The sequence below is a fragment of the Amphiura filiformis genome, chromosome 11, assembly GCF_039555335.1.
Source record: "Amphiura filiformis chromosome 11, Afil_fr2py, whole genome shotgun sequence".
Taxonomy (NCBI): Eukaryota; Metazoa; Echinodermata; class Ophiuroidea; order Amphilepidida; family Amphiuridae; genus Amphiura; species Amphiura filiformis.
In genome coordinates this window covers 18311919-18339620 of record NC_092638.1, presented here as the reverse complement: position 1 = coordinate 18339620, position 27702 = coordinate 18311919, and the positions used below count along the sequence as shown (strand labels likewise).

The 27702-nt window shown below is 37.3% G+C and overlaps 1 protein-coding gene across 1 annotated transcript in view; it reads left to right on the top strand.

The window, feature by feature from the left end:
• The window catches only part of LOC140163523 (E3 ubiquitin-protein ligase rnf213-alpha-like), a 115278-nt gene that overhangs the window by 3995 nt on the left and 83581 nt on the right, over positions 1 to 27702 (top strand). The window contains exons 5-18 of the mRNA XM_072186837.1: positions 486 to 706; positions 2629 to 2763; positions 7386 to 7565; positions 8566 to 9353; positions 11142 to 11278; positions 12565 to 12636; positions 13345 to 13448; positions 16813 to 16954; positions 17629 to 17809; positions 19359 to 19602; positions 20455 to 20601; positions 26078 to 26192; positions 26345 to 26519; positions 27173 to 27335. Coding sequence (XP_072042938.1) covers positions 486 to 706; positions 2629 to 2763; positions 7386 to 7565; positions 8566 to 9353; positions 11142 to 11278; positions 12565 to 12636; positions 13345 to 13448; positions 16813 to 16954; positions 17629 to 17809; positions 19359 to 19602; positions 20455 to 20601; positions 26078 to 26192; positions 26345 to 26519; positions 27173 to 27335 — 2804 coding nt within the window. The remainder of the gene's footprint in view (positions 1 to 485; positions 707 to 2628; positions 2764 to 7385; positions 7566 to 8565; positions 9354 to 11141; positions 11279 to 12564; positions 12637 to 13344; positions 13449 to 16812; positions 16955 to 17628; positions 17810 to 19358; positions 19603 to 20454; positions 20602 to 26077; positions 26193 to 26344; positions 26520 to 27172; positions 27336 to 27702) is intronic.

Sequence of the window (27702 nt, the reverse complement as noted above, 5' to 3'; positions counted from 1 at the left end):
TTTTTCTAGGCCAATTTTGGTATATGGATGGGTCCTGTTTTCCATATTTTCTCATTTTTTTCTCGAAAAATAGCCCAATTTTGCCTCAATCTAGCCAAAGTTTTTGGAATTTCTCCAACTAAGACAATTTGGGGGTTGCAGCCTGCCTGAGCCTCTTCCAAAAGAGGTCTCTAGACATTATGTGCATTAAAGTACCATCGTATTGGTCATGTAACCCAATTTTGACCTATTTTAGCATTTATTGCACACATGTATCCCGGTCAAGTCATTCTGGGAGCTGGGCAGCGGGACGACTTGGAAATTTCACCTGGTATGCCACTGATGATTCAGTAAGTTTTGGTAAGTAACAGCATTTGTATTATGCTGTGGGTCGCGTCATATTTTTAAATTTGGGTCATGTGAAAAAAAGTTTGGGAAACCCTGAACTACCAATATCTCTGATTGCTGTAATTATAATCCACCTGTTTTCCTCTTTTTACATCAAGATGAAATGCAGCTAGAAGTGTTTGCAGACCTTGCTATGAACACCACAAGTGATGAGATGGCCATGGAAATAGACAGAGTATCGATATTCCACAGAGCAGCTAGTGGATATGCGCCATTCATCTTTGAGTTACATCCAAACACAGGCTATGCCGAGCTGACAGTTATAGCTGAGAGAGTTATAATAGCCCTTCAGACAGACCCGGCTCTGCCTACATTATTGGTAAGAAGGAAAATATCAAAGCTTGCTTGGGAGCTACACAATATCGATTTCATGCTTATGATTTATTTATTTTATTATGTTTCTAATTTTGTTGTCATTTTTTCAATTTACTTTTGATGTCAACCCTTAACATCTCTGTCATCAAGTAAACTTAATCTAAGTAGTTAAGAGGCTCACACATCACATACTGGAACTAGGCCCGTACGCAGATAATTATTGGAGGGAGTGCGAATTTTGAAAAAGTGGACTGTTTTTCGGGAGGAGGGGGTGCAATTTTGATATAAAATTGGATGGTTTGAACCCAATGCACAAATTTATTGGTTGAGCTATGAGTTTTAAAATATTGGACGAGACGTAGTCGAGTCCAATATTTTAAAACTCTTAGCGAGACCAAAAATTTTGCATTGGGTGAGAAAAAACATCAAATTTTATCATTATTATGTTTTCAGAATCTTTATTAAAAATTCAAATTTTGTTTTGTGATTTTTTTGGGGGGGGGTCAAAATCGACTGATCTTACATGCCTAGAGCAAGCAAAAAAAAAATATTGAAAAAAAAAAATTTTGAATTTTTTTCCGCCTATTCGGACTTTTTGGCCCTACTTCCGAATTCCATAAGTTTCCGTAACATTTACATCAATGGGGATCCATTTCACCAAAATTTATGACGATTCAGTGCGCTCAGTAAGTCTCAAAATCCATCGTAACTTTAGAACGTATTGTAAAATACATTTCACTAAAATTATTTACTAATCTGCACTTCCCAGAGATTGCCTACCAACACTAGAGGAAAAAAAATATGAAAAAATCCCTGTCTCATGAAGATACGTACTCGTTCCGAGTCATTCGTAAGTTGCGAAATGATATAATTGAATTATGAGGGTTAAAAATATGAAGTAATAAAGTGTTTATAATGATATTTGAAAGGCAATAAACTGATAAAGTAAGCCTGCAGCCAGTGCAAGAGCAAGGCAACTGTGCAGCTTGGTGGACTCTATTTGCCGATTTCATAAGCTTATCTAAAACCCTACCGTGTCTGTGCTAACATCATTCACACCTTGCAGAGTCTTAAATTAGTTCAAAAAGTGATATTTAGCACTTGGCAGGAATAAATCCTCTGGTTTGGTCAGAAAATTTGATAATTTTTGATGTCCGAGTCGGCGAGTGTGTGAGATTGCCGAATTCTGCAGCTTTTACGTAGTGGTTTAACACCGGTTTTTACTAGTTTTTTGTACTTACCACGGATATTTCAATAAACCACATTAATTTCTTCATTTCTTAGCAGCTGAAACATGCATTTAGTACACCACAACGTTGATTTTCAAGCCTAGAATCATGAAATTAAACATCTCTTTCCGCGTCCGTAAAAAATTAAATTCTCCCGGTTTGACAGCAAAATAAACAAAATCGATTTCATGAATGAATAGTCTCATACAGTGCGTTTGTGTTCTCTCTTGATCACATACGATCGGTCGATTTACAATACGTTAAAATTGGCGGCAAAATTGGCAATTTTAAAAATCACAGGGGATTGGCATCCAGGTGGCGCTAAAATTGGATGCAAAATGGATCCAATATGCTATTTTTTTGATGTTTTAAATTGTGTGGAGAGGTATAGGAAGCAAGATTCTGAAAACATAATAATGTAAAAAGTTGGACCTTCCCAAAATTGGAACCTTTTTTGACCAAAATCGAGCCACCCATTCATGTCACCCCATTTCACACTCCCTATGTGGAAGGTTAAAGTCATGGCTTTCTGGGTGGGAGGGAGTATGGATTTAAACTGGAATATCCCATTATGTGCACTTAGTTAGGGTAATGACTATCTTATAAGAAGGCAAGCTGTTAAAAATGACATATTTGAGTTCATGTTGTTGCTTTCAAATTTATGTTGAATTGTGCATAATTTTATATCAATCTTTAGGTGGATAGCCAGAAGGAGTTACCATGGTTACAGCAAGTGAAACAATCTAAGGGAGATGTGGAGATATCATCAATGATGCAAGTGCAGGCTATTAATGCTAGAGGTGTCTACACCATTGGAAAAGTCACTTCAAAGGTACAACCCTGGCCCCCCAACTCAACACAAAAGTTGGTAACCATGAAAGTTACCAAATCTTGCAGAAAAGGGGCAATGTTTTAACCAGTAGTGAGGACCGCAAAATCAGCAAAATATAAGGGTATTTCATTTGCACTGTCCGTGAAATTTGACAGCAAAATAGGAGGTATTTAATTTGTACTGTCCAGGAAATTTGGATAAAAAGGGTTTTTGGGACAATCCGGTAATTATATGTCAATATTGAGTGTCGTTGAAAACAGGTGTTTGAAATTCTAGTCATTGATAACTACAAGAAAGGGGTTGTTTTTGCCAAATTTTGTCCTTGATTTTGCATGAAAAAAGGGGTAAATTTGATGAAAAATCATTGCAAAGGGGGTCTTTGAAAGATTTGGTAACTCTCATGGTTATCAACTTTTGTGCTGATTTGTGGTGGGGGGGGGGGTGTCTGGGGTACAACACCACCTTCAAAATAGAAAAGGCAGTACAGGCTGGTTTACGCCCAGTAATGATTTGGTTATTTTGAAAGACAATAACTGTAATCATGTATCTTAAACTATGTAAATTTTAGAACCAATGTGTATTTGTTTTTCGTCAGTAAAAGCCTGTCCCATTTTGGAATGGCATAGGGGTATCATCTGAAGGATAGACTTATGCATGCATGGTCATAAACTAAAAGGCACATAAGCAAGGTTGAATACAATAGTCCTGGCCCTAGCTAGAACCCGGCCTACACCGGATAGGGCAGAGATTTTGACACTTGATTTGGGTTATTGGACCTTTGAGGTTAACGAATCACAGAGGTGCTTTTGCGAAAGCGGCTGCGAATTCGAGAAATCCAATTTTAAATTTTAGTTTTCACTCAATATTCATGTGTAATACATCATTCTATAGGTTTTTGCATACAAGGAATCAATTTCTGACATTATTTTTATGATTGAAGGTCAGTATAACATGTTTACATTCAAAATGGCCGCCAAATGGTTGCCAAAAGATGGGGTTTTCATTAAAATGTATTTAGAATTCAATATTTTAACTTATTTGATGTTAAAAATAACCATGGGTTGCTGATATTATGGTCAGTTGTCTATGTCATTTCTATCATCTCCTGGATATGTTTAAAAATCAAAATGGCTGCCAAAATGGCCGCCAAAATCGCCTTTTTTCATTAAAATGTGTTACAGGAGTATTATGAAGTACCAGATTTACAATGAAATGGTGCCAAACATTGTGTTCTTTTGTATTCAAAGTATCTCTCTGGTAAAGGGGTAACAATATGACATCAGCATCAATTAATATGATCTCATGGGCATGTAAACATTCAAAATGGCCGCCAAAATGGCTGCAAAAACATGATTTTTTCATTAAAATGATATTTAAAACAGCATTTTAATAGATGTTGTGTTAAATATTTTCATTGAACGCTGATATAATGTTAAAGGAGTATTTCTATCCAAATTTCTTCCTGCTCATGTGTTTTACATTCATGAAAGAAACCTAAACCCAAATTTTCATGCAAATCGGACATTCAGTTGGCTAATTATGGGCTATAACATATATTTCAATGGTCCATAGGATTGTGTGTGATACTTTCGTTGTCGACAGAATGAAATTCAAAATCGAACATTTCGGCCCGTTTCTCTAGATATAAATTATATAAATTTATAAGATAAATTTGCAAGATTCCTTTGCACATGATCATTATGCACCTAGTAAGGGAGACCGGGGCAGGTTGGCCCCCTTTTTCCCCACTTATCTGGAGAGCTCAGTTTGTGGGTTAGGAGGCTCTCAATTTGATACTTGAGAGCTGTTTACTCTAGGTAAATGCTAACAAATTTATATGGCTCTGTGACTTATACAAAAGTTATAGTAGTTGTAGGAGAGAGCGAAAAGAAAATTAACCAGGCAGGGCAGGTTGGCCCACCAAACGGGGCAGGTTGGCCCTCTATGCACAACCGTGTGTTATTGCCATATTTCTTTCCAATAAAACATTCTAAAGTTACAACTGCGGTAAGATATCACCTATCATAGTTCCAAGATAATCAAAAAATAAAATTCATTTTGCGCCATCATGGGTCATTCTTGAGGAAATAGCTAAAATCAAGGAAATAACGTTAACCAATCATCTTATAAAACCCATAACGAAAAACTGAAAGGCTGTGGATAACAATTGTAATTGACTTTTTTGTTCATTATTAACTATTCTGAGTGATGAATTACTTTTTATGTACAAATTCCCAATTATAAAGAAATATGATATTGAAATATTGCTATTTCCAGTCAAAAAGTGCTCAAATAGGACAACAATATAGATTTTTTTGTACTATACTCCGCCTTTGAACAATTTTATCCATGGAACTGACTAGTGTTGGTGTGTAAATTGTATTTTGCTTCATTTGACACAAAATGGGTGAAAATGGAGAAAGTATGCATAACTCTTGCCCATAAACACAATGGGGGCAACCTGCCCAGCACAAGTGGGCCAACCTGCCCCATAGTCTATTTTATTTTTGTTTTCCATCAAATTCCATAAAACAGAAACAGGATGGAAAGCTTTCAACTATATGGCATTTTAAGCAAGACCCATATCTTCCAGCAACTTACAATTTACATAATGTATTATGTGCAACAATAGTGCTTTCTTTCCTTTCTTTTTTTCTCCAAAATGACCATGCAAGTAGTTTTTAAATTGATAATATTATGTCTCAACAACATGTAATTTATCTGATTTTTAAGGAAATGGTGCCACATGAGTGCTTTCTTGAGATCCAAAAATATCTTTGTGGCAGAAGGGTAACGTAAAATATGTCATTCAAAATTATCCCATGGGTAAGTTCAAAGAAATAAAATTGACTCCCAAAATGGCCACCAAAATATTATTTTTTCATCAAAATCTGTTACAGCGACACTAGGTATCTGGTTTTCAAGGGGATGGTGCCATAAAAGGAGAGTATTTTCCCACATAATCATTATAGCATAGCAGTAATAGGAAAACAGCATGGACTTATGGGTAATTGGGCATGTTTAAAATTCAACTTGGCCACCAAAATAATATTTTGATGTTGGTGTAACAGTCATTTAAAAGAGTATATTATATTCTTTTAAATGACTGTTACACCAACTTTCAAGATACCAGTTTTTACAGGAGATGTCATTTTTTCAGCTTCATGGCATATGGTTAACATTCTGTCGTAAAATGATTCTGCCGGCATGCTCATACCAACGGGACCCCTTATATACTAGGTGCATAATGATCAAGTGCAAGAGGAATCTTGCAAATATATTCCCTTTCCAGAGAAACCGGCCGACATGTTCGATTTTGAATTTTATTCTGTCGCCAACGAAAGTATAACACACAATCCTATGGACCATTGAAATATACGGTATGTTATAGTCCATAATTCGCCAACGGAATGTCCGATTTGCATGAAATTTAGGATTTAAGATTCTTTTATGAATGTAAAAACACATGAGCAGGAAGAAATTGGGATAGAAATATCCCTTTAACATTATATCAGCGTTCCATGGAAATATTTAACACAACATCTATTAAAATGCTGTTTTAAATACCATTTTAATGAAAAAATCATGTTTTGCAGCCATTTTGGCGGCCATTTTGAATGTTTACATGCCCATATGAGATAATATTAATTGATGCCGATGTCATATTGTTACCCCTTTACCAGAGGGATACTTTGAATACAAAAGAACACAATGTTTGGCACCATTTCATTGTAAATCTGGTACTTTATAATACTCCTGTAACACATTTTAATGAAAAAAGACTATTTTGGCGGCCATTTTGGCAGCCATTTTGATTTTAAAACATATCCAGGAGATGATAGAAATGACATAGACGACTTATGCTTTGTTGTCACCATAATATCAGCATCCCATGGTTATTTTTAACATCAAATAAGTTAAAATATTGAATTCTAAATGCATTTTAATGAAAACCCCATCTTTTGGCAATCATTCGGCTGCCATTTTGAATGTAAACATGTTATACTGACCTTCAATCATAAAAATAATGTCAGAAATTGATTCCTTGTATGCAAAAACCTATAGAATGATGTATTACACATGAATATTGAGTGAAAACTAAAATTTAAAATTTTCAAAATGGCCATGGCGGCCATCTTGGATTTCTCGACCAGAGCTTTCAAGCAAAAGCACCTCTGTGATTCGTTAACCTCAAAGGTCCAATAACCCAAATCAAGTGTCAAAATCTCTGCCCTATCCGGTGTAGGCCGGGTTCTAGCTAGGGCCTGGACTACAACAGGCATTTCTATGCATATATGTTCTTAAAGCTGTTGTCAAGTTTCAAGACATTTTCTCAAATTATCAAGAGCAATCTCAAGAAACACTGAGCCAATTACTAGGCTTGTTTGTACTAATTTTAATGCATTTTTCATGCTGATTTCAAATATGTTCATGTAAATGTACAATTTGTAAATTTTTAAAGAAAATTTAAAACTTGTCGTCTGCAGTCGACACCTGGTGGAGAGGGTTGAAGCGCTCATTTTCAACTTTTCACTATAAATCCTTGTGTTGTACTTTGTTAATTTTTCTTCCAGCTAGAATAAGCTTTTTTTTATTCTGTCTTTATGTTATCTCTTACCCAGACTCCTGGTGACAAGCCTGGACCCACACTGGAACTCAGGGTCCCTCCTGATCCTCATCAGACTAGGGGCAGAGTCTACCACTCTGATGAATTGATGGACCTACAAAGCAAGCTCACGCTGGTCGCTGGCCGGGCCAAAGGTAGCATGGAAAGACAACATGAAGTGGACTTTTTTGTGGAAGTGAGTCTATAGAAATAATGGTGGCTCTGAAAAGAGTTGTTCAAAATATTTGCCCTTGGCTTACAGAAGTCAGTAGCTCTGATAAAGGCACTTTGTTATGAATGACTGCTCATGGTAGACATGATTACATAACACTGTTAGCCCTTGACATGAATTAATGCAATTCTAGGGCTACCCCTTGTAAGATATGAAGGTGCAATCCAAATACATATAACAAATAGAGTTTGAAGCAAAATGCTGTTTGACCAGTATTAGCTGCTAACTGGAGTTCATTTTGCAATGGTGATCGTTGTGTCTATGCAACATGATCTGAAAATAAGTATTACTGATCTATTTTGAAACATTATGTGATCAAGCCTCCATCATTAGGGGCACAGCGGTACGGGCTCTGCTTTGCAATCGGTGGATTGCGGGTTCAAGCCCCGGTACCGGTGGAGCCATCGTGTTGTGCATTTGCGCAATGGGGAGCTGTTATGAATATTTTCCATTGAACGCCGCACAAAGGTATGAGCATGCCTTGGGCATTGTATGGCATTTGACATATTCTAATGACAGCAGAATAAATGTAAAGCACTCTGATACACGCAAAAACATGTAAAAGGCGCTGTGTAAATACCAACATTTATTATTTAAAGATATGTTAGGCTAAAAACAGACCAAGGTTGTGTCCCATAGACAGTGCCCATTTTGTTTTAGAGAGCAATTTTACCATATTTCGTTTTTTAATTTGAGAAATCCTGAAAAAGTAATATCTTCAAGCAAAAAGAATATGATTTTTTTCTCATATGTTTTGTTTACAAGCAATATGAAATCAAGTTAATCTACAATTTTCATAAAACTCACAGTTTTCATATCTAACATATACTCTTCCCCGATTTGACAATAAATATTAGTTATTTATTACTGTTCATGTACATCCTGACTCTTAGAAATTAAAATTTTTTTAGCCTGACATGCAATTTATAATAATTATCATTGATGTCTGTTTTTCACCTTTAAGGTATTCACAGCAGCAAACCATATAGCTAAAATCTATGAGAAACTCAGACACGCTGGCTGCATATTATTCACAGAATGGAAAGCTATGCTGTACTCTGGTGAGAAGAAATACTCAGTCCATGTCAGCTTTGATGTCGGTGATGTAGGCCTCCTTACCGGGAACCTACCCCTCCTAAAAGAGTTGCAATTCTTGAGAGAATTCATGAACACCTGTCTATCGGAATGGTATGTGTATGTGGATGAAAGAAGATCTCGGTGCTATCAACTTAACTACTACAGTACGGAACAACTGGTCCAATTGCGTCATCTTTTGGCAGAGTTTCTGATCGGTGGAACCAACTTGCCGGCTCAAATACTAGTGCTGCTTTCGGCTGTCAAATCCGGGTGCACAAAAGCTGACGTCTGCCGTGCAATAGAAGCAGCTGCAAAAGATGTCAAGCGAGGACCGCTTGATGAAGCAACTGCAGAGGAACAAGCAGAAAAGGCTGATATGGAGAAGGGAAAGCAGATAGTGAAGAAGTTGATGCTTGAGTATGGTCTTCAGGAGAGATCCACGTGGGCGGCTATTCTAGAGTTGGGTTATGACAAGACACCAGAGGAATACATGGAGTGGTGCCTGGATAATGCTCAGAATGATAGCCACATTGAGTCCTTGACATCAGGTCTATTCTTCCTGAATGACAGAGATACTACTCCTGATGATGATAGTGATGAGGGTTTATCATATCCCAGTCTTGGTCGGACAAGTCAAGAGGTGCGGTCTCGTTTGATCTCCGACATTGCTGACAGGTTAGTGATAGAATAGGCAAAATCAATACAACCACCGTGGAAGACATGACCTTAATCTCCCACACAGAGTGTGAATTTCAAATGGGGTTACCTGAGTGGGTGATTCCATATGAAATCTACACCCCCTGTGTGGAAGATTAAGGTCATATCTTCTATAGGTGGTGAATCTGGACGTCAATACCAATTGAGCCTGCCCAGTATTTCTTTAGATGTAGATGTAGATGGATTTCAACTGGAATACCCCAATACAAAATTAGAATGAAAATGATTTTTTAATGTATGCAGAGCACCAAGTTAAGATTTTCTTAATCAGATATGGAAGGCTTAAATCCAGAACTGGCAATGTCCAAAATTGATGTTTTGAATTTTAATGTTTACTTGATTCTTTCTAAAAATAATCAAATAAAAATCCCAGCAAAACAACATTATTCCATAATTCTCCTTGATATAATTTTGAAACATATGACATAGACACCAAGTTCATACTAATATGGTGGACAAAATCTAAATACTCTGAAAGTGAATAAAATCTGTTCTGGCTCTAAGCTCTCAATATTTTCAATATGTCTCCTATATATGAAATGCTTTTTTGCAAAACCCCTTGCATCCACTTGAGCAATTTTGAGAAAACATCAAAAAATCATTAAAAAAAGTACTGGTATATGGGGGTTTGCAACAACGCTTGGGTAGGATGAGCATCCTGCCAAAAACTGCTTTTGTTGCAAACCCCATATATCAGTGATTTTTTGATGTGTTCTCAAAAATTGCCCAAGTGGATGTAAGGGGGTTTGCAAAAAAGCTCTTCATATAGGGAGTGTGAAAATATGATAACATATTACCCATGATCACACAGGTGCCTACCTCTGTGTTAGTGTACTATGGAGGTAGTCATCCTTTACACAGATATTTGTTCACACAGTCCCTTCCCACTGAACTTAACACTACGTATTCCAACAGCATTGCTGGAGCTAACACTGAATGAGCGCTTAGTGTTAGTTCGCTGTCACAGAGATTTCTCTGTGGTAAATTCTCATTGTTAAGCATTGTGTTAGTTAACACAATACTTGTTCAGACAGACGCTACCCCTACCTCAGAGGTAGCTTAGTGTTAGCCTAACTCGAACAATTAAGGATTCAATCATGTTTCAACGTTGTTCATCACCGATTAACAACGATGCGTCCGCGTCGTCTGAGTGGTTTACTTCGCGAGGGCAGCTTTGAACAACGGTGAAACATGATTGAATCCCTTTCAACAACGAAAAGAAGCTAAAAATCGTATAATCCACGATTATTTTACGAGAAATGTCAGTTCATCATTGCCACTCAGCCTTACAAAAACTTCGATGATTTCTCTTTTGATATCAGCAATAAAACTACAGAATAAAACGGCAATGTTTAGCCGCTTCCTGATAAATACTGAATTCAACTTGTAAGCTGGCATACGCACAAAGGTTCCAGGCATGACAAATTTTACGCTGGCTCTCGCCAGAACGCTGTAGTCTCGCTGCGTCACAGATACGCTTCAGTAAAAGTGTTGGTTCATCAGGGATTAACAACGGTTGGCTCCTGTACAAAGGTATAGGAAGAGTTGTTGAAGCCTTGATGGTTAAATGCAAGAATAATGTGCATTTTGATTAAATTCACAAATACAGCACCTTAGGCCTTGATTGTCACAGGGTATCAATGTTCATCACAATATTATAAAAATCAGTATTTTGAGAAACATTGAGGGCCTCTTGAGTTAGTCTTACAGTATTGCTTTAAGTGTTTTATATGTATTTCTGTTTAGGAGCCCACAAGATACTTTGAAACTCAAGCTTACACAGCTATGGAAAGAGCATCGTGAAGCTACAACTGCTACTAATGAAAATGACTGTCTGAGTCTGGAATACTTGGGCCTCATATTGAAACACATTGAAGCAAAGAGTAAGTACATGTGGCTGATTTGAGCAAAAATATATTGTTTGTTGTTTGCAAACAAAATCAAAATATTTTTACCTGAAAATGAGATGATCACTACTTGCCAGTTGGAAAGGATTTAACCCCCTGAGCACTACCTGCCGATCTAACATTGCCTCTGATTGAACAATTACATGATATCTTCACTTTAATCACCAATCAGAATGGAGCTTTGCAAATAATTCACCCTAATTTTTTTGTGTGGTGAAATTATTTTAACAATGTTGCTGATTGGGCCAATTGATAATGAAAACTTCTTTTTGGCCAATCGGCAGGTAGTTCTCATGGGGTTAAATAAGCTGAATGTACATTAGATTGCTTAGTGATTGTGATGTATTGCTTTTGAGAAATGATGTGCAATCACAGAATTTTGTAGCGTATTGCTCCATATTGCTTTTGCATTTAATCATAGCGATCATGCTTGCAGATGACAATTAAAATATTAAAAATGCTACAAAATACATTTTTAGAACATCCATTCATGTTGATATTTATGACTTTGAATAATTCACTTCCAAAAGTTGATGATCAAGGAAAGTAAATTAATTAGCAAAAGAATAAGTATGTTGGTATGCAATGATTAGTGAGTGCAGAAGTTTTTCAAGTTTTTGCAAAAGCAATGGGTATGGATCAATCAGCTCAACACTCTGAAAACAGCTAGAAGTTAACTCAGAGCATGTGTGTGATTCATTTTCCTGCAAACAGCTATCGAGTATAAATTCAGCTTTAATGTTGTTTCTTAAGAACAAGCAAAGTAGTTCAAAATTGGCAAAATGCAAAATAGTATGTGAGAGAAAATTACTGCGAGAAAATTATCACTTCTTTCTTTGGAAAAGAGCAGATTTTTAACAAGAACATAAATCTACTTTTTCAACGTTTTTTTTTCCCTAAACAGTCTAACACCAAGTAATGACGAGAAAGGTTTTTCAGTGAAACAATTTCACTGACCTTCCAGGATTTGAACTTGGGACCTTCGGATTACTGAACTGATGCTCTACCAGCTGAGCTAATGATTCGGATGGAAAAGAGCAGTGACGTTATCTATCCTGTAGCTATAATGTCACTGCTCTTCTCCATCCAACTCATTTAATAGCTCAGTTGGTAGAGCATTGGTGCTGTGATCCAAAGGTCCCAGGCTCAAATCCTGGATGGTCAGTGAAAACTTGTGTTAAAAACCTTTCTCATATTTCCCACACAGTTTAACTTTATTTCTCCATCAACAAATAATGAATTTATAAAATGTTGAATTTCAGGTGGTCATCTTAAAAGACAGTTTCATGATCTACTGAAAGCAGGAGAACCTAATCTACTTGTTTGCCCTGAAGGTATGTATGTGTCATTGGTGTGATATAAGTATATTATACTTTTCCGATGCGGGCACTGTACTCCGCGCACACTCCCGTTGATACTCCGCGATAGCGCACCGCGAGCATGCGATAGTGAACGCGAACCGCGCGAACGCGTAAGCGCGCGGACGGACGGACACATCGTTATTAGTATTAAGACGAGTAAGTTTGCTGGTGGAATTATCAGAGTTCTTTTGCACCTTCTGTGGTTATTGTATAATCCAGCACTAATTTTTAAGGATTAAAAACAATATTATCCTGTTTTTCTAAATAAAATATAGCTAAATCTTAATCCTTTATTTAGTTTTAACTGGCAATAAAAGTCAAATTTTTATGTTAGGAAAATTTGTGAAAATAGGGGGTCAAAAAGATGTTTTTAGGGTATTTTCATATGTTGTCAAGCCCAAAGAATTGTACTAAGACTAATTTCAGGTTATGCATTCTATTTTTTGGAAAACACATCTTTAAACCAATTATCAAATTAACATAAAATACTACAAAACTTGTGCCATGTCTTTGAATTTGTGACTGAAATTGACAGAAATTATGCAAAATTGCATGTTTTTGGCCCATTTCCCCTGAAATTGCAAATGTATTCAAATTCAATTCAATTTGGCATGTGCGCCATTGAAATAAAGAGTATGATATGTATGAATTGATTTTAATTTTCTATAATTGATGTTACAGCTGACATTTGGATGATGGTATTGTCATTCTTCATGATCAAAAATGGACCTTTACCAACTCCTGAAGAAGTTCTGACATGTTCACAGAATACGACCTTGGAAGAGGTAAGATGATTTCAAGTATTAGTAAAATTTATGAATGATTGGCAAACTGGTGTGGTATATCCCACTTATATAACACTGCTTGTCACTTTGAGATTGGTAGCAATGTCAAAATGCATCTCTTTAAGGTTAGCAAGTATTTGAAACTGTTGTGATTCAGTGCTGTCCATAAGGATTTAAGACAGGAATTTAGTCCATTAAGGTTAGCAACCACTTTAAGGCAGCTGTGTACTCTCAGACATGCATGTAGTAAAAGTGCCATAACTTTGTAATTATTAACGCAAGACATATAAAAGTCTACATTTTTATAAAGGCAAGACATCAATGAATCTTAATATAAATACAGATTTGGTGTAAAACAACAATTATGAAGAAAATCACAAAAAGTGAGTTTTTGGCAATTTTTGTTCGGTACATCATAACAAAAAACACTCTTTCCAAAAATTTTTATTTTGGTTTTTTCTTAGTCTTGAGGCACCATTCCAAAAACAGTTTTTTAGTTTTTTGATATTGGCCTTATTTTTTGAGATATTGACCATATAAGGCATCAAAATGAACTTTTTAAAATTCACAAACGCCTATTTGCACAAAATGATGCCTAAAATCGGAAATAGACCAAAATATAAAAAAATGAGAAAACCGCTTTCTTAAGTCGATCATGCTTTTTATGATGAGCATAATTGCTTACCTATAGATGCTGTATTTATTGAGTTATCGTGTACCTAAATCGTCATTTTACCGAGAAAATGAACATTGAAATAAAGGCCGTTGAAGTTTAAAGTGGTCATATTTTGCACTTTGATCGAAGCTCACAGGAGAATGCGGCATTTCTTGTTTTTCTACCTTGCATTACGTGAACATCGGGTAAATCCACAGCCCCTTGAGAAGTTTCGGCGAAATCTATTCATATCTTGATGTTTAAATCGGGGAAAGAACTTGAAAAATTCACATTTTATCAGCTAAAATGGAGCCATTTGACCGCTAGGTTTTATGAAATCAGTGCTTCACGGTGCTTCCATAAGATGCGCCGGGCGCATGCAGCTAAGCGCTATGCGTGCGTAGCGTATCTGTGCGTTAACAAATTGCGCTGTCTACAAAACGCGATGCGTTGTTATGCTTGCCAGATACCCGATGGTACAACAAAGATTTTCTTTCCTTTTAAATTATGGAAACGAGTGAAATAGTGAAATAAAATCCATAAAATAGAGCAGTTGAGTTAACAAATCTGGATTTTCTTTCCTTGTATTTATAAAAAACATAACAAAGTAAATACATTTCAAAAAAGCTCAATTTCGCGAAAGAAACAATGTCTTGAGTACACAGCCGCGTTAAACTGTTGCGATTTGGTAGTTCACAGCATCTTGCGAATGGTAGTGAGCTTTGGCAAAAATTGCAGTGATCGTTTCATAGCGAGTGTGTAGAAGATTTCAAATATCACAAATATACTTTTATAGGTCCTGTGGTTCTTGAGTTATGTTGTAAAGAGGGCTGAAACAACAACACTTTTGTAAACGTACATAACTCATTAACATTAATAAATTAAGCAAGTTTTCATAGTATATGATTTGTAAAATGAACTTTTACAAAACATTATAGTATTTTTTAGGCCAAAAAAAACCAAGGTTTGTTTCCTGTATCGCGTGCATTTCGTTTTTGATGGCTTATTTTGTGCATTAGAATTGTTTTTTCACTTACAAAGGGAAAAACAAAAAACCCGGAAAATCACAAAAAATTATATAAAACACTACTGGAGAAAATATTTACACATTACACAACAAACGAGCATTGTGAAAAACTACTAGAGAAAACATCACACATTTTTTTAAATACCTTTTTTAATCTGCAGGTTGAAAAGGGATCATAAATATTCTTGAATATGAAGAAATATGATTTGTTTGTGGGTGTCGGATAGACACGCGGTAAATTCCCACTCCAATTTGCAGTAAAAATGGTTTGTTGGTTTTCATTTCAAAACATGGATTAAAACAAAATAAAAATTAAAAACTGCATTTCGCATTTGAATTTTAGACCTGCTACAGGAAACAAACATGTTTTTTTTTTGCCTTATTTTTTAATAATTATATTGATTTAGATAATGAAAATCAATTTTTAGCTGCTTCAACCAACAATACCTCGTCTACCCTTAATGTGAGAAAGCATTCTGATTGTGCCATCTCCACATGCAAAACATGCAGTAGCATCACTACCAATCTTGTGGTGACAAGCACTATACATGTAGTGGCAGTAGAATAAATGTAACATACATGTTTCATAACTGCATTGTTTGTTTCAAAGGCACTACTGGGCTGTTCCATTTGAAATCTACATTACCATCTGTGGAAGATTAAACCAAAGTCTTCCTCAGAGGGAGTATTGGTTTCAAATAGAATAGACAATTTGGTTAACTTTCATTTAAAATACTCACTCCTGTGAAGATTTAGGTAAAGCCATATACAGGGAGTACAAGTTTCAAAATAATAAACTCTAGCTAATTCCATTTGAAAAATGTACTCCCTCTGTGGAAGACTTTTCTTAGATCTTAGGGGCTAAGGCCTGGAATTCACTAGATCCTAAACTGAAATCACCTCTCCCAATTAGCACAGCAACTTTCAAAACAATATACAACTCTCAATTTTATGATTCTTAAATAGTAGCCTTTAAATTTGTTTCATATTTTGGCTTCATTCGTTTATTTTGCAAAACAAGATTTGTTTGAGTTATATTTATACTATCATGCTATGCCTTACTACTATTTTGTGCAATCAATTTCCATATTGAATTATTTGTATTTGACATTAAATGAATTATTTTGTTTGTATTTGGTGCAATCGATAGTTTTGAATAATATTAATGTTTTATAGCTATGCTGGTTCATAGGTTGATTTTTGTAGTGTTTTATCTTTTAAGTAGTTTTAATGCTTATTGGGTCCCCCATATTATTTGATCCTTTATTCTATATGCTTTGCCTATGTATGTAGTATTAATAGTATTTTAAACATGTTGTAAAGTTACATTGTAATTTGATTTATTTTGTAAACATTGTATTTATCTAAATTTGCAATATTATCATGTATTTGAATGTATTTAGTATTTTTAAAACCTTAATAATTATGTTATGTAAATGTTGTATTGATCCCTGGGCCTCAAGGAAGAACAGATGATTAATTGTGTTTTCAACTGATTGAGTGTCCCAGGTTAAAGAAGAAATAAAACAAACAAACAAACAAAACAAAGATCTGCCACAAAATGCAGATTTCAAATGGAATAGCATAATGTATTAAATGCATATATTAATTTACTACCTTCACAAGTAGATTGTATTCAATTGGAACAACTTTTTTCCATTTCCATCCACAAAACCAAATAGGTTGTGTTGCTATGGAGACGAGCCATCTGCGATCGACAAGGACGGGTGTTTTGCCTGGTTAGTCCAGATCTACTGAACTATGATATCAGTGTCAAGGCGGAAAGAAAATTGGCTGAACTTATGTGTGATCAGGGGCCACAAGGTGGGTCATTTAGATGAATAAAATGTGAAAAAAAGTTATTAATAGTGTTGGTCATTTTCGCAATAGGGTTCTACTTATACTTTATTGCATGCCACTTTGGTTGCACCGCAAGCCTGCTAATAAATCGCCCTTGTACGCTTTAAACTGTAGGCTAGTTAAAGGCATTTTATGGCCAAAGTTTGACTGATAAAACAGGCCTAGGTCAAATTACAGTCAAGCAGTCATATTTTAGAATTCCGGTTTAATGTCTGGTGTTGTGACATATGTTTCGTGCGTATCTATTTGGCATCTTTAAGAGATGTGCGAATGTACTCCAGTACTTTGAGTGAACGCTAGCAATTTGAAGCTGCAATGCAAACTGTCGTCACAGCCACATCAGGGTGAAAACTGGTATACAGTTTGTCCACTCTGAAGTACAAAGTGACAACGCTCGCATATACAGCGCGTTAACAGTGTGTAGTGCTGCATCTCTGCTGCAGGTATGCGTGCCTTCAAAGTCGGCACAATGTGTGCGTCCGCGTCTGTACTTTGTACTGCAGAGTAGACTGACTGTAGAAACCTTAATTTTTAGGAGAATATGCCCTAAAAATGCGGTGGTGAATTGATGAATGATAAGAATACATTTTTATGTAAGTGGTAGCGTAAACGTTTCATCCCAATTTCCTTTTTTGCAGACTATCGCCTCATCCTTATCTGCAGCCATGAAAGAGAAGGCAACTGTCACATTGTAGCTGCTTTGGATCAGTATAGAAGAGATATTCATATCAATCCTAGACCAGATGATATCAAGGGATACCTCAAGAAGCAGTTGACTGCTGTATGGATGAACGAAGGTGCAGTGGTAACAAGACGCAAGTAAGATATGATGCTCTGGTGCATGAAGTCCCATGTTCAGAGGCATAGCCATGATGTTTTGGGGGTGGGGCCCTTAGAGGGCAATAGATATTCATATAAATCCTAGAACAGATGACATCAAGGGATACCTCAAGAAGCAGTTGACTGCTGTATGGATGCATGGAGACAAGACGGAAGTAAGATTACAAACTGAAGAGCTTGTGGCATTGGTTAATGGAACTTGCTTTGATGCATGCGGTCCCACATTCAGAGGTGTAGCTATGATTTTTTCGGGGAAATTGACTTTCGGGTCAACACTTGACAACAAAAATTTCATGATAAAAGGGCTAAAAATATTTTTTAAATATCACAAAAGCCAGCATCCCACAGGAGAGAAATATATTCAGGAGGGAGGGGACAGGTGCCCTTTTTTCCCTGCCCCTCCTTTGCTATGCCATAAGTTCAATCCTTTGTGGTGGTGTCTTGCCCAGGTATTGGCTTAAAAGTGTCTAAAATCAATGGACAACACATGAGAAACCAGACGGCAACTAACTTGCTCAAAAGGAAGTAGGCTCTTAAAAAGGTGTACCTTGTTGTGTAATACACCTATCACTTGTGTGACACACTATATGACTCCTGGGAAAGGTGCGTCATGGGTGGGTCATTTACCAAGGAATTATGCCGCAGGGTACCATCATTATTGACGGCATTTGGTCCGTCAAAGTATGACTAATGGGTGCGTCAATGTCTGTCATTCTACAAGGGTGTGTCGGGGGTGCGTCAAAAATGTCCAACATGTCCAAACACGGGATAGGCCTAGCCGTGCAGTCACCTGGTTTTTAAAATCTGATGCTAGTCATGTACCTCATCTTTTCTTTCTGTCGACGTGTATCGTAATCGGTCCTGGTGTTAATTGAGAGTACGGTACCTCTTGCATATTTCACAATGCGCATGGTAATTCAGTGCATGTTTGTTTGCATTCCATACATGTATATAATGCTGATAACACACAGTAAGTACATGCACCAATCCTTGTAATGCTTAAGTTTTAAGATGCTAGCTGTCATTTGGTTTTGGACTTTTGGTGATAAATACCATAGGAGGCTATTTTAGTCTCCTTCTGTGTCAATCCAATATAGCAGCCAATCCAAATGGTGGATTTACCAAAGCATTACACACAGGGCTATTCTGAGTCAGGTTTATATTTTTAAAAAAACACAAATTTATATAGCGCAATTTCAGAAAGTCGCTGACCACTTTGGCCAAAGACACATCTTATAAACCATTTAGCATCATTCAGAGATACAGTTCTATACAGACGCAGAACCCTAATCAGTCTACATATAATAACCGTCACAGCCAGGATCCACCCTCTGAGTTTCATACGGGTGGATCTGGACAATTGGCAATAAGTTCTTGCCCAAGGGATTTTCATGCAAGCTCATTTTTCCCATGAGAATGAAGACACTGCAGGGACTCGAACTTGCACCGCTGCCCATTAGAGTCTAGCGCCTTGCCGATTGAGCCAACTTGACTTTTAAGTCTAAATATTTCTTTCATTCCAACACAGATCCCAAGTTGAAGTAGTTGTATCCAGTCATCCTGGTGTGGGCAAGTCACTCACTATCCAAAGATACACAGACACTCTAGCCAGGTTGTTTCCATCCAATGACAGTGATACTCAACAACATGTGACAGTGCCTCTGTTCCAGGGTGTAGTTGAGAAAGATGCGGTGGTGAAAGCCTTGCTGCCCCATCAGGATGCAAACAATGGCAGTGTACCAATGATATATCATCTTGATGTGTCTCCTGTGGTGAGTACATTCACCTAACCATCAATCATCTATGATACTTTAAGAGTTAAAACTTTATGAGACATTTGTTTTAACATGTTGTTTTCAACACAAGTACCATGAAAATAAAAATGTGTGACTTATGTTTACTTATAGATCTTGTAAGAAAACTCAAAATCACGAATTCAAGAGGTAGCAAGAAGTTAAAATTGTCAAAGTGTGAGAAAATACACATGCAAAAAGGACCAGTTTTACACTGCATTATCATCATCTATACTAGCCCTGTAGCGGGATTGTTTTCACTCTTTTGTAACAAAAGTTGTAATATAGCTTAATTTGTAATTTTCGAAGCATTTCAAGAGCAGACTATATTTTTTGATCCCTTTATTTGCCAATCTAAGTAGCATATTTTTGGGCCAGATTTCCAAAACCCAACCACACCTCTCGACCAAACCCAGTGGCATACCAATTGACTGAGGGAAATATTACAGTGGCACAATTTTCAAGGTGGAAAAAAAAGGGCATGAAAATTTGCCAATTTTAAAACAGGCCAAGTTTGTTTAAAAAGAAGATGTATATTTTTGGTCAATTTTGTTTGCAACTTGCTCCCTTTAAAAATAATCTACCTTTTACATGTAAATAGACTTTTGCCAAACATTCCACATTTTACAGTTTGTCCACTCTGAAGTACAAAGTGACAACGCTCGCGTATACAGCGCGTAAACAGTGCACAGTGCTGCGTCTCTGTTGCAGGTATGCATGCCTTCAAAGTCAGCACAATGTGTGCATCCGCATCGGTACTTTGTACTTCAGATTAGACTGATTGTATATGTTCCTGATCCCCACATTTTTATCTTTGCTTGTGGTATGTAGGTTCATGATGGATTAGATGATCTCCTGTTCAATCTTCTCATCTTGAGACGTCTATGTGATAGCTATGGGCAAGTATGGAGATGTAAACCACAGGATACTTACCTGGTTGAGATTACTGACATAAATCTACAGACCAGTAATATGCAGGTAATTAATTTGGCTATCAAAATGTTTTGTTTAGATGGTGTGAACATAAACATGGTAACCACCAACAGAAGAATGTATTATCTCATGTTTGTACATCTCAAATCGACACAGCTGAAGCAAAACCTCAATGAAAGACAGAAAACACATTATAAAAAAATCCGACCACCCATCGTTAAGTAGTGTCAATTTGGTTCACTATTTGTGACAGCTAACAGGGTTAAACCATAGACCATTTCAAATTAAGATTGGAAAAGTTTGGAAAACCCCGGTATTTATTCAGTAAGCTAAGGGGTCAAATTGGGGGACAAGAAATGTCATAAATCAAGGTACACTTTTGAGTGAAAATACATTTACTTATAATTAAAGACACAGATAAAAAGAATTTATCGCGTCTGACGTCATCTGCCAATCAAATTCAAGCACGGTTTGTTTACAAGTGTCGTGATGATGACTTGCTGAACACGGATTTATAACCGGGCGCCTTATTGTTAATTTTGCACATTTCGACATGCAAACCATCTCAAAAGTTAGGTCTTTATAGTAGGAAACTTTCTTTGGTGAAGGCACCATGTCCACAATGCCTAGAAAAGCTGCTTTTTGCCTTGTAAAAGTACGGAATTTTTCGCCATTTGCTGCTATTCCTTTTCTCCGATCAGCACCAGATAGATCGGTCTTCCTTTTACGCGCTGATTAACCTGTGTTTACCAATCAAGGATCGTAATTGACAGTGACATCAGACGCGATAAATTCTTTTTATCTCTGTCTTTAATTATAGCCAAATTCAACATGGGTCATCACGAGAAATATTTTCCACGGTATTTAACTAACACCTTCGCTATTGGTACTTTACAATGGAAAGAGAAGTGCAAATGTTTGTCATTTTTCATCAGTTAGATATTTACAGAACAACAAACTCTGCATCACCTCTTCCACAAATCAGTCTTTTACACAAGACACAACCACACACTTGATTGCGCATTGAGTGTCCTTGGCAAAAGTACCTCATTCATTCATTCATTTATGGTTTATTAACACAATGCATTGTAGCCCGCAGGCTAAATTACAGCAAAGTTTACATTAAAAGACATATATAATATACACAATAAAGAATTATGACAAAATGCAAGTGAACAACAAAATAAAATAAACAAAATATTGCAGCAAACCCTATAGCACAAACCATACGAAAGCAAAACAAGTTAATAATCCACCCCAAGAAATCCAACCCAGACTACTCACAAGCACACAACATTTGCACAGCACAATCCACTTACAGCACACTGGAAGGGCACATAACCACTCACAACAGTTGCTCACACACACCACTCAGCATGACACTAGACACATCCTGAATTATAACACAATCAGAGTCCTCACACCAACAAAACTCACATATCATAGTCTACTCTCCCACCCCACCCCTATACTTTCAATACAACAATACAATAAGATAATATCAAGAATTTGAAAAAATAAACACATCAATATAAAAACAGTTAGCCAGCAACATGATTAAAATTAGAGCACATTATTACATGAGTTCATTGAGCAAATCGACAAAATAAGGAATTGCACTATTTTGAAACCGATTGGTTCTGCACTTGATTTTGTTAAAATGGTTTGCATTTCTCAGAGAATATTGCACTTTATCTTTGACTTTTAAAGGCAACCAGGCACTGAACTCATCTGACTTGTACATATCCATGGCAAATTTAACACACAGCATTTTACGCCTTTCCTGAAGGCTGGTGAGGTTGCACAGTTCAAGAGCATGGTCATACGACAGATAATCAGGACCAAGAATGATCCTGAGGGCTCTTTTTTGCACCCTCTCTAGCATTAAGACCTGAGATTCGGTTATTCCTGCATTCCACACAGGTACGGCATACTCTAATAAAGGCCGCACATAACACCTGTAAATAGTAATCAAATCATCAACAGAAAGGCTGAATTTCTTAAGCACTTTAAGCATGTACAATTTATTGCTAGCCTTACGCTTGACTTGAGACAAATGAAGATCCCATTTCAAGTCGGAAGAAATTGTAACACCTAAAATTTTCACTTTGTCCACAATTGCCAAATTCTCGGAACACATTTGGACAGGTGCACTGTCAGGTGGGATCTTCATAAAGGTAACATTCATGTTAACACACTTGTCAGGATTTAATTTCATATCATTTTGCTTTGCCCAGTCACAAAAAAACCATCAAGAACATTTTGCAAAGATTCAGTATCACCAATACGGGTTTTCTCAACAATTGTCATGTCATCAACATACTTTAAACTCGGTGACATTTGTGCTGACAGCTTCATTAAATTTGGCCAGAAAACCAAGAGGGCCAAACTTGGTACCCTGCGGAAGACCACCTTTTAGGGTAACAAACTCAGAACTGTGATTTTGATAACGAACACACTGCATTCGTTCTTCTAAGAAACTGCACACCCAAGGGATCACTGATGGACGAGTTCCCAAGTTAAGAAGGTCCTTTATGACGATATTATGATTGATAAGGTCAAAAGCCTTACTGAAGTCGGTTATGACAACCGAACACTTTGATTTCAATTGGTCCGTATGAGAACACAAATTGTTAACCAGTTTGACTAGATAATGTGAAGTTGAAACACCCTTGCGGTTACCAAATTGATTTGGGTCAAGATTGTGATCAATATCCGACATAATCCATTCGGTGACAAATCCCTCAGCTAACTTCGCGAAATGGTCAGTTAATGAGACCGGACGCAGTTTGTCCCACGGCTAGGCGCGAAGTTTTAGGCAAGGGTATTACAGTAGCTTTTTTCCATTGTATAGGGACAACACCATTCTGGTAAGAACAATTGAGAAGATCAGCTAACGGCTTGCTGAGTTCGTAGGCGAATTTGCGAATTAAGTTCGCAGGAATGCCATCCGACCCCTGCTTTCCGACGATTAAGGTTCTTTAAACGATCATACACGTCCCATTCATAAATTGTGGGACAAGAATCCGTGTTGGAAGAAACACTGGTAGGGAAGACCGCTCCAAAACATCAATGTCTTTTGTGATAGAAGCAAAATGCTGGTTGATGCTGTCAGCAACCGCAGAAACATTAGTGGGGTCAACTCCAGGTGGAGGAGCTATAGTTGGCGAACTCTTCTGGCCCGAAGTAATGAACTTGATCTCTCTATACCAAGCAGCAGGGTTTTCGGATTTCATATTTTGAATCCTGTTGTGATAGTAGTCTTTTTAGCATCAGAAATTTTATGGATGATCATATTTCTGACTGATTTCCACCGGGGATCACATTTGCCAAACAGCTTTTGTCTCTCATTGATCAGGGCTTTGATATCATCTGTCATCCATGGTCTATCTTCTACATGAAGCTTTACTGTCCGTGTAGGAAAGTGGTCGCTGATAGCTGTATTAAGTGTCTCATACATAGCATTACACTTGCTCTGAGGATCATTAGCCGAGTAAACTTCGGTCCAATCATGCGCAATAATCCACTGTCCAAATTCCCGAACAGAGGATTCTTTCATGGGTCTAATTGTTTTCTTCACGGTGACATTGTGTTTGGTGAGACTAGGAAGAGGTTTCCACAAAACAACATTATGATCACTACGCCCGAATGGTGGAAACGTGTCAGGAGTTTCATACTGTTTGGAAACATTGGTGACTATTTTGTCTAGAATAGCATTACCTCGGATAGGCTTGTCTACTACTTGTGCGAAACCTCCAGTAGCTAATCGCTCGATGTCAATGCGATTAACATCACCAGCAATCGTGATACCAGCATTAGGGTATTTGGTGCTGATGATATCTATAGACTGTTGCAAGTGGTCAAGCAACAAATCAACATGAGGATCATCAGGTGGAGAATAAACGGCACAATAATACAAAGATGTTATAGATCGTGGAAGGAATGCTGGTCTTATTTGCATCCACACGACCTCCAATTGCCTGGAACCTGAATGTCAACAGTTTTTTGGATGCAGTGAGTCACGAATATACAGGGCGACTCCTCCGTGGATACGATTTTCACGCGGTTTAGAAAACAAAGTAAAGTTATCCACTTGCAAGTGATCTAGCGAGGAATCTGGCTTGATCCATGTTTCGGATATACATGCAATATCAACAGAGTGATCATGAATGAACGATCTAAATTCATCCATCTTGTTGTTAACTGACATTGGGTTGCAAACAACAACAGTTGGAAATTTGTCCGTGTAATAAGTTTGGGAATAGCAGTGAGATTGGAGAGAGTGGCTCCCCTCTGATCCGATACTTTAGTCTTTCTTGAAGAATTGGTAACAGGAATACGCCTGTGGATGTGCGTGCCTCCTCTCCGTCCACGTCGGCGTTCATACTTTTTAAGCCAATTAAGGTCAACATTGGGCTCAGTGAGACTTGCATTATGATATCTAAAGTCTAACAGCTCATTGCGAGAATAGCGATACTCCGTACTGTGGTCACTATTTAGTACGGGTGATTGACCATTATTAGCCGTAAGTGATGAATGACCATACACAACACCGAGGTCATTGCAATCAATAGTCCGATGCTCAATGGTGTTACTATTACTAGCTTTATGGATATCGTTGCAGTATTCATGTTCAAAGTTCCCGCTCTCTGTATGAGCCACAAAAGTCAAGTTCTGCTCATTAAAGTTGTTTAAATTGTTCTCTAGGTACTCACGATTATTTTGGTGTAAAATATAGTTGGCTAACACAATCAAAAACGACACAAAACGAAAATGAAACAGGAGCCCAATCATGGCTGTGTTGTCGTCAGCTAACCAGCGACTATATCTCTCTCATCCATAATTGACTGTGCAAATTTTCATTGTGGTTATGATGCCTGTTACATATTGGAACTTCACACTGTACATGATGCTGAAGAGGTATGCGCGTGCGATCGGGGAATTTCATGCTTTGTGTTTAATCAGAATGAATTGGTTTGAAAAGGTCCATTGTTAAGACCATTTGAGATATCAAATAGCTAATTTTATGGGATTGCCCATAAAATATGCTGTGAAGTAAAAACATGTGGGAGTTCAAACAAAGGCGCGCATACCTGCAGCAGAGACGCAGCACTGCGCACTGTTTACATGCTGTATATGCATGCATTCAGAGTGGACAAACTGTAGAGTAGCTATTGCAAGTTAATCGGCAGCACCAGGGAAATGAACATGAACTCAGTATTTGCAGGTGTGATGTTAATTTGGTGCCATTTAAGAGTGCCAATTAGTTACATTGGATGCTGGTCTTGATTATAAATTTTAAGCTAAATTTATACTCCATCGCTGAGCAACGAGCAATTGGTATTTGACCAATGAGGTAGTGCACTTTTCCCAACGCAACAAAAAGCGCTCCACCTCATTGGCTAAAAACCAATTGCTATCGCTCAGCGATGTAGTATAAATTCAGCTTTACTTTCATTAATTTTAATTCTATTTAAAATTGATAAGGTGTTGTTTATGTTTATGCCAATTATGATTTCAGATGGCTTCATCAACCAATCAGCAGCTGTACTCCTTGTTGCCATTGGTAACATGCCATGCGCCCACAGATGTCCATACCGTGACATTTTTCCACCACCGTCTAGGATTGCCAAGAGGTAGTTTGCACTAAAGTTAAATCATGTTATTGTGTTCTGTTGTTTTTATGTGATGGCTAATCTATAAATTAACATTACCACTTTAGGTAACACTACATGTAGTTATTATAAATGGATAACCACAAATTGTTTCTTTTATATTTCTGAAATAGGTTGGCAAAGCGATGATCCAAAATTTGATGAACAAGAATTCCACAGTGCAGCTTTCCAGCGTGCTTATCAATATCTCATCAGACACAGTCAGCGTCCTGAAGAACTAGATAACTATGAGTTTATTGAAGGAGAATTTGAAGCAGATAACAGGCTAGTCTTGAATACACTCCTCAGGTAAGAAGGCTTCATATCAGAATATGGTACAATGTTGCTGCTTCATTTATATCAAAAATTGAAGATTGTGTTTAAAAGAAATTTTGTTTGCTGTGCAAAACCAACTAATTTGGTGTCTTGCCCAGGCCTGTATGCAGGATTTGTTTGGGAGGTGGTGCGGATTTTGAAAAAGTAGACTTTCTTTCCAGGACACTGAGGAGGCGGAGGGGTGATTTTGTGAAAAGTGTTATGTTTTTCCCAAAATTTGGACCTATTTTGACCAAAAAGCATAAATTTTAAAAATTTTGCCGCCACGCTTGCAAATTGTTAATTTTTTTTTTTTGGGGGGACTTTTTATATACTATTGCCAATTTGAGGGACCTGCACCCCCTCTGCATACAGGCTTGCTTTTGCCTTGCCTTATAAACAATATCTGCATTTTAATCGGGTGCGATTTTGAACCACCTACCCCTTGGGTGCCAGAGACGTGCACGGGCCTACCTTGCCACGGGGGTGTAGCTTGGCCAGCCAAGCTTTCTGTCACCATATGACTGTTTGCATGATGAGACAATCGCATCATGTGGGATACATGCCTGTGCTTATGCTTTTGGAATTGTGGTTTTTCGGTGTTTGGTACAGTTAGGGTTAACTCAGTGATTTGAACCTATTTCCAGATTCTGTGGTGTTGACAACCCATCTTGGTCTGAGCTCCGCCATTTTGCCTACTTCCTGAGTGCTCAATTAGAAGACTGTGAGAAATCTGTCTACTGCAGTGCTGCCTCAGGTCTGCAAGGATTCAAAGCATTTGTGGTCAAATTCTTGATACAGATGGCAAGGGTAAGTCAGTGCTGACAAACATGTGTGCCCAGCCCCCCAACTCAACACAAAAGTTGGCAACCATGAGAGTTACCAAATCTTTTAAAGACCCCCTTTGCAATGATATTTCATCAAATTTACCCACCTTTTTCATGCAAAATTGAGGACAAAATTGGGCCAAAAACAACCCTTTTTTCTGGTTTTCAATGACTAGAATTTCAAACACCCCTTTTCAGTGACACTAAATATTGACATAAAATTACCGGATTTTCCCAAGTACAGTATCCCTTTTATCCAAATTTTGTGAACAGTGCAAATTCCCCCTATTTTGCTGATTTCACGGTCAAATTTTGTGGACTGTCCAAATTAAATACCCCCTATTTTCCCA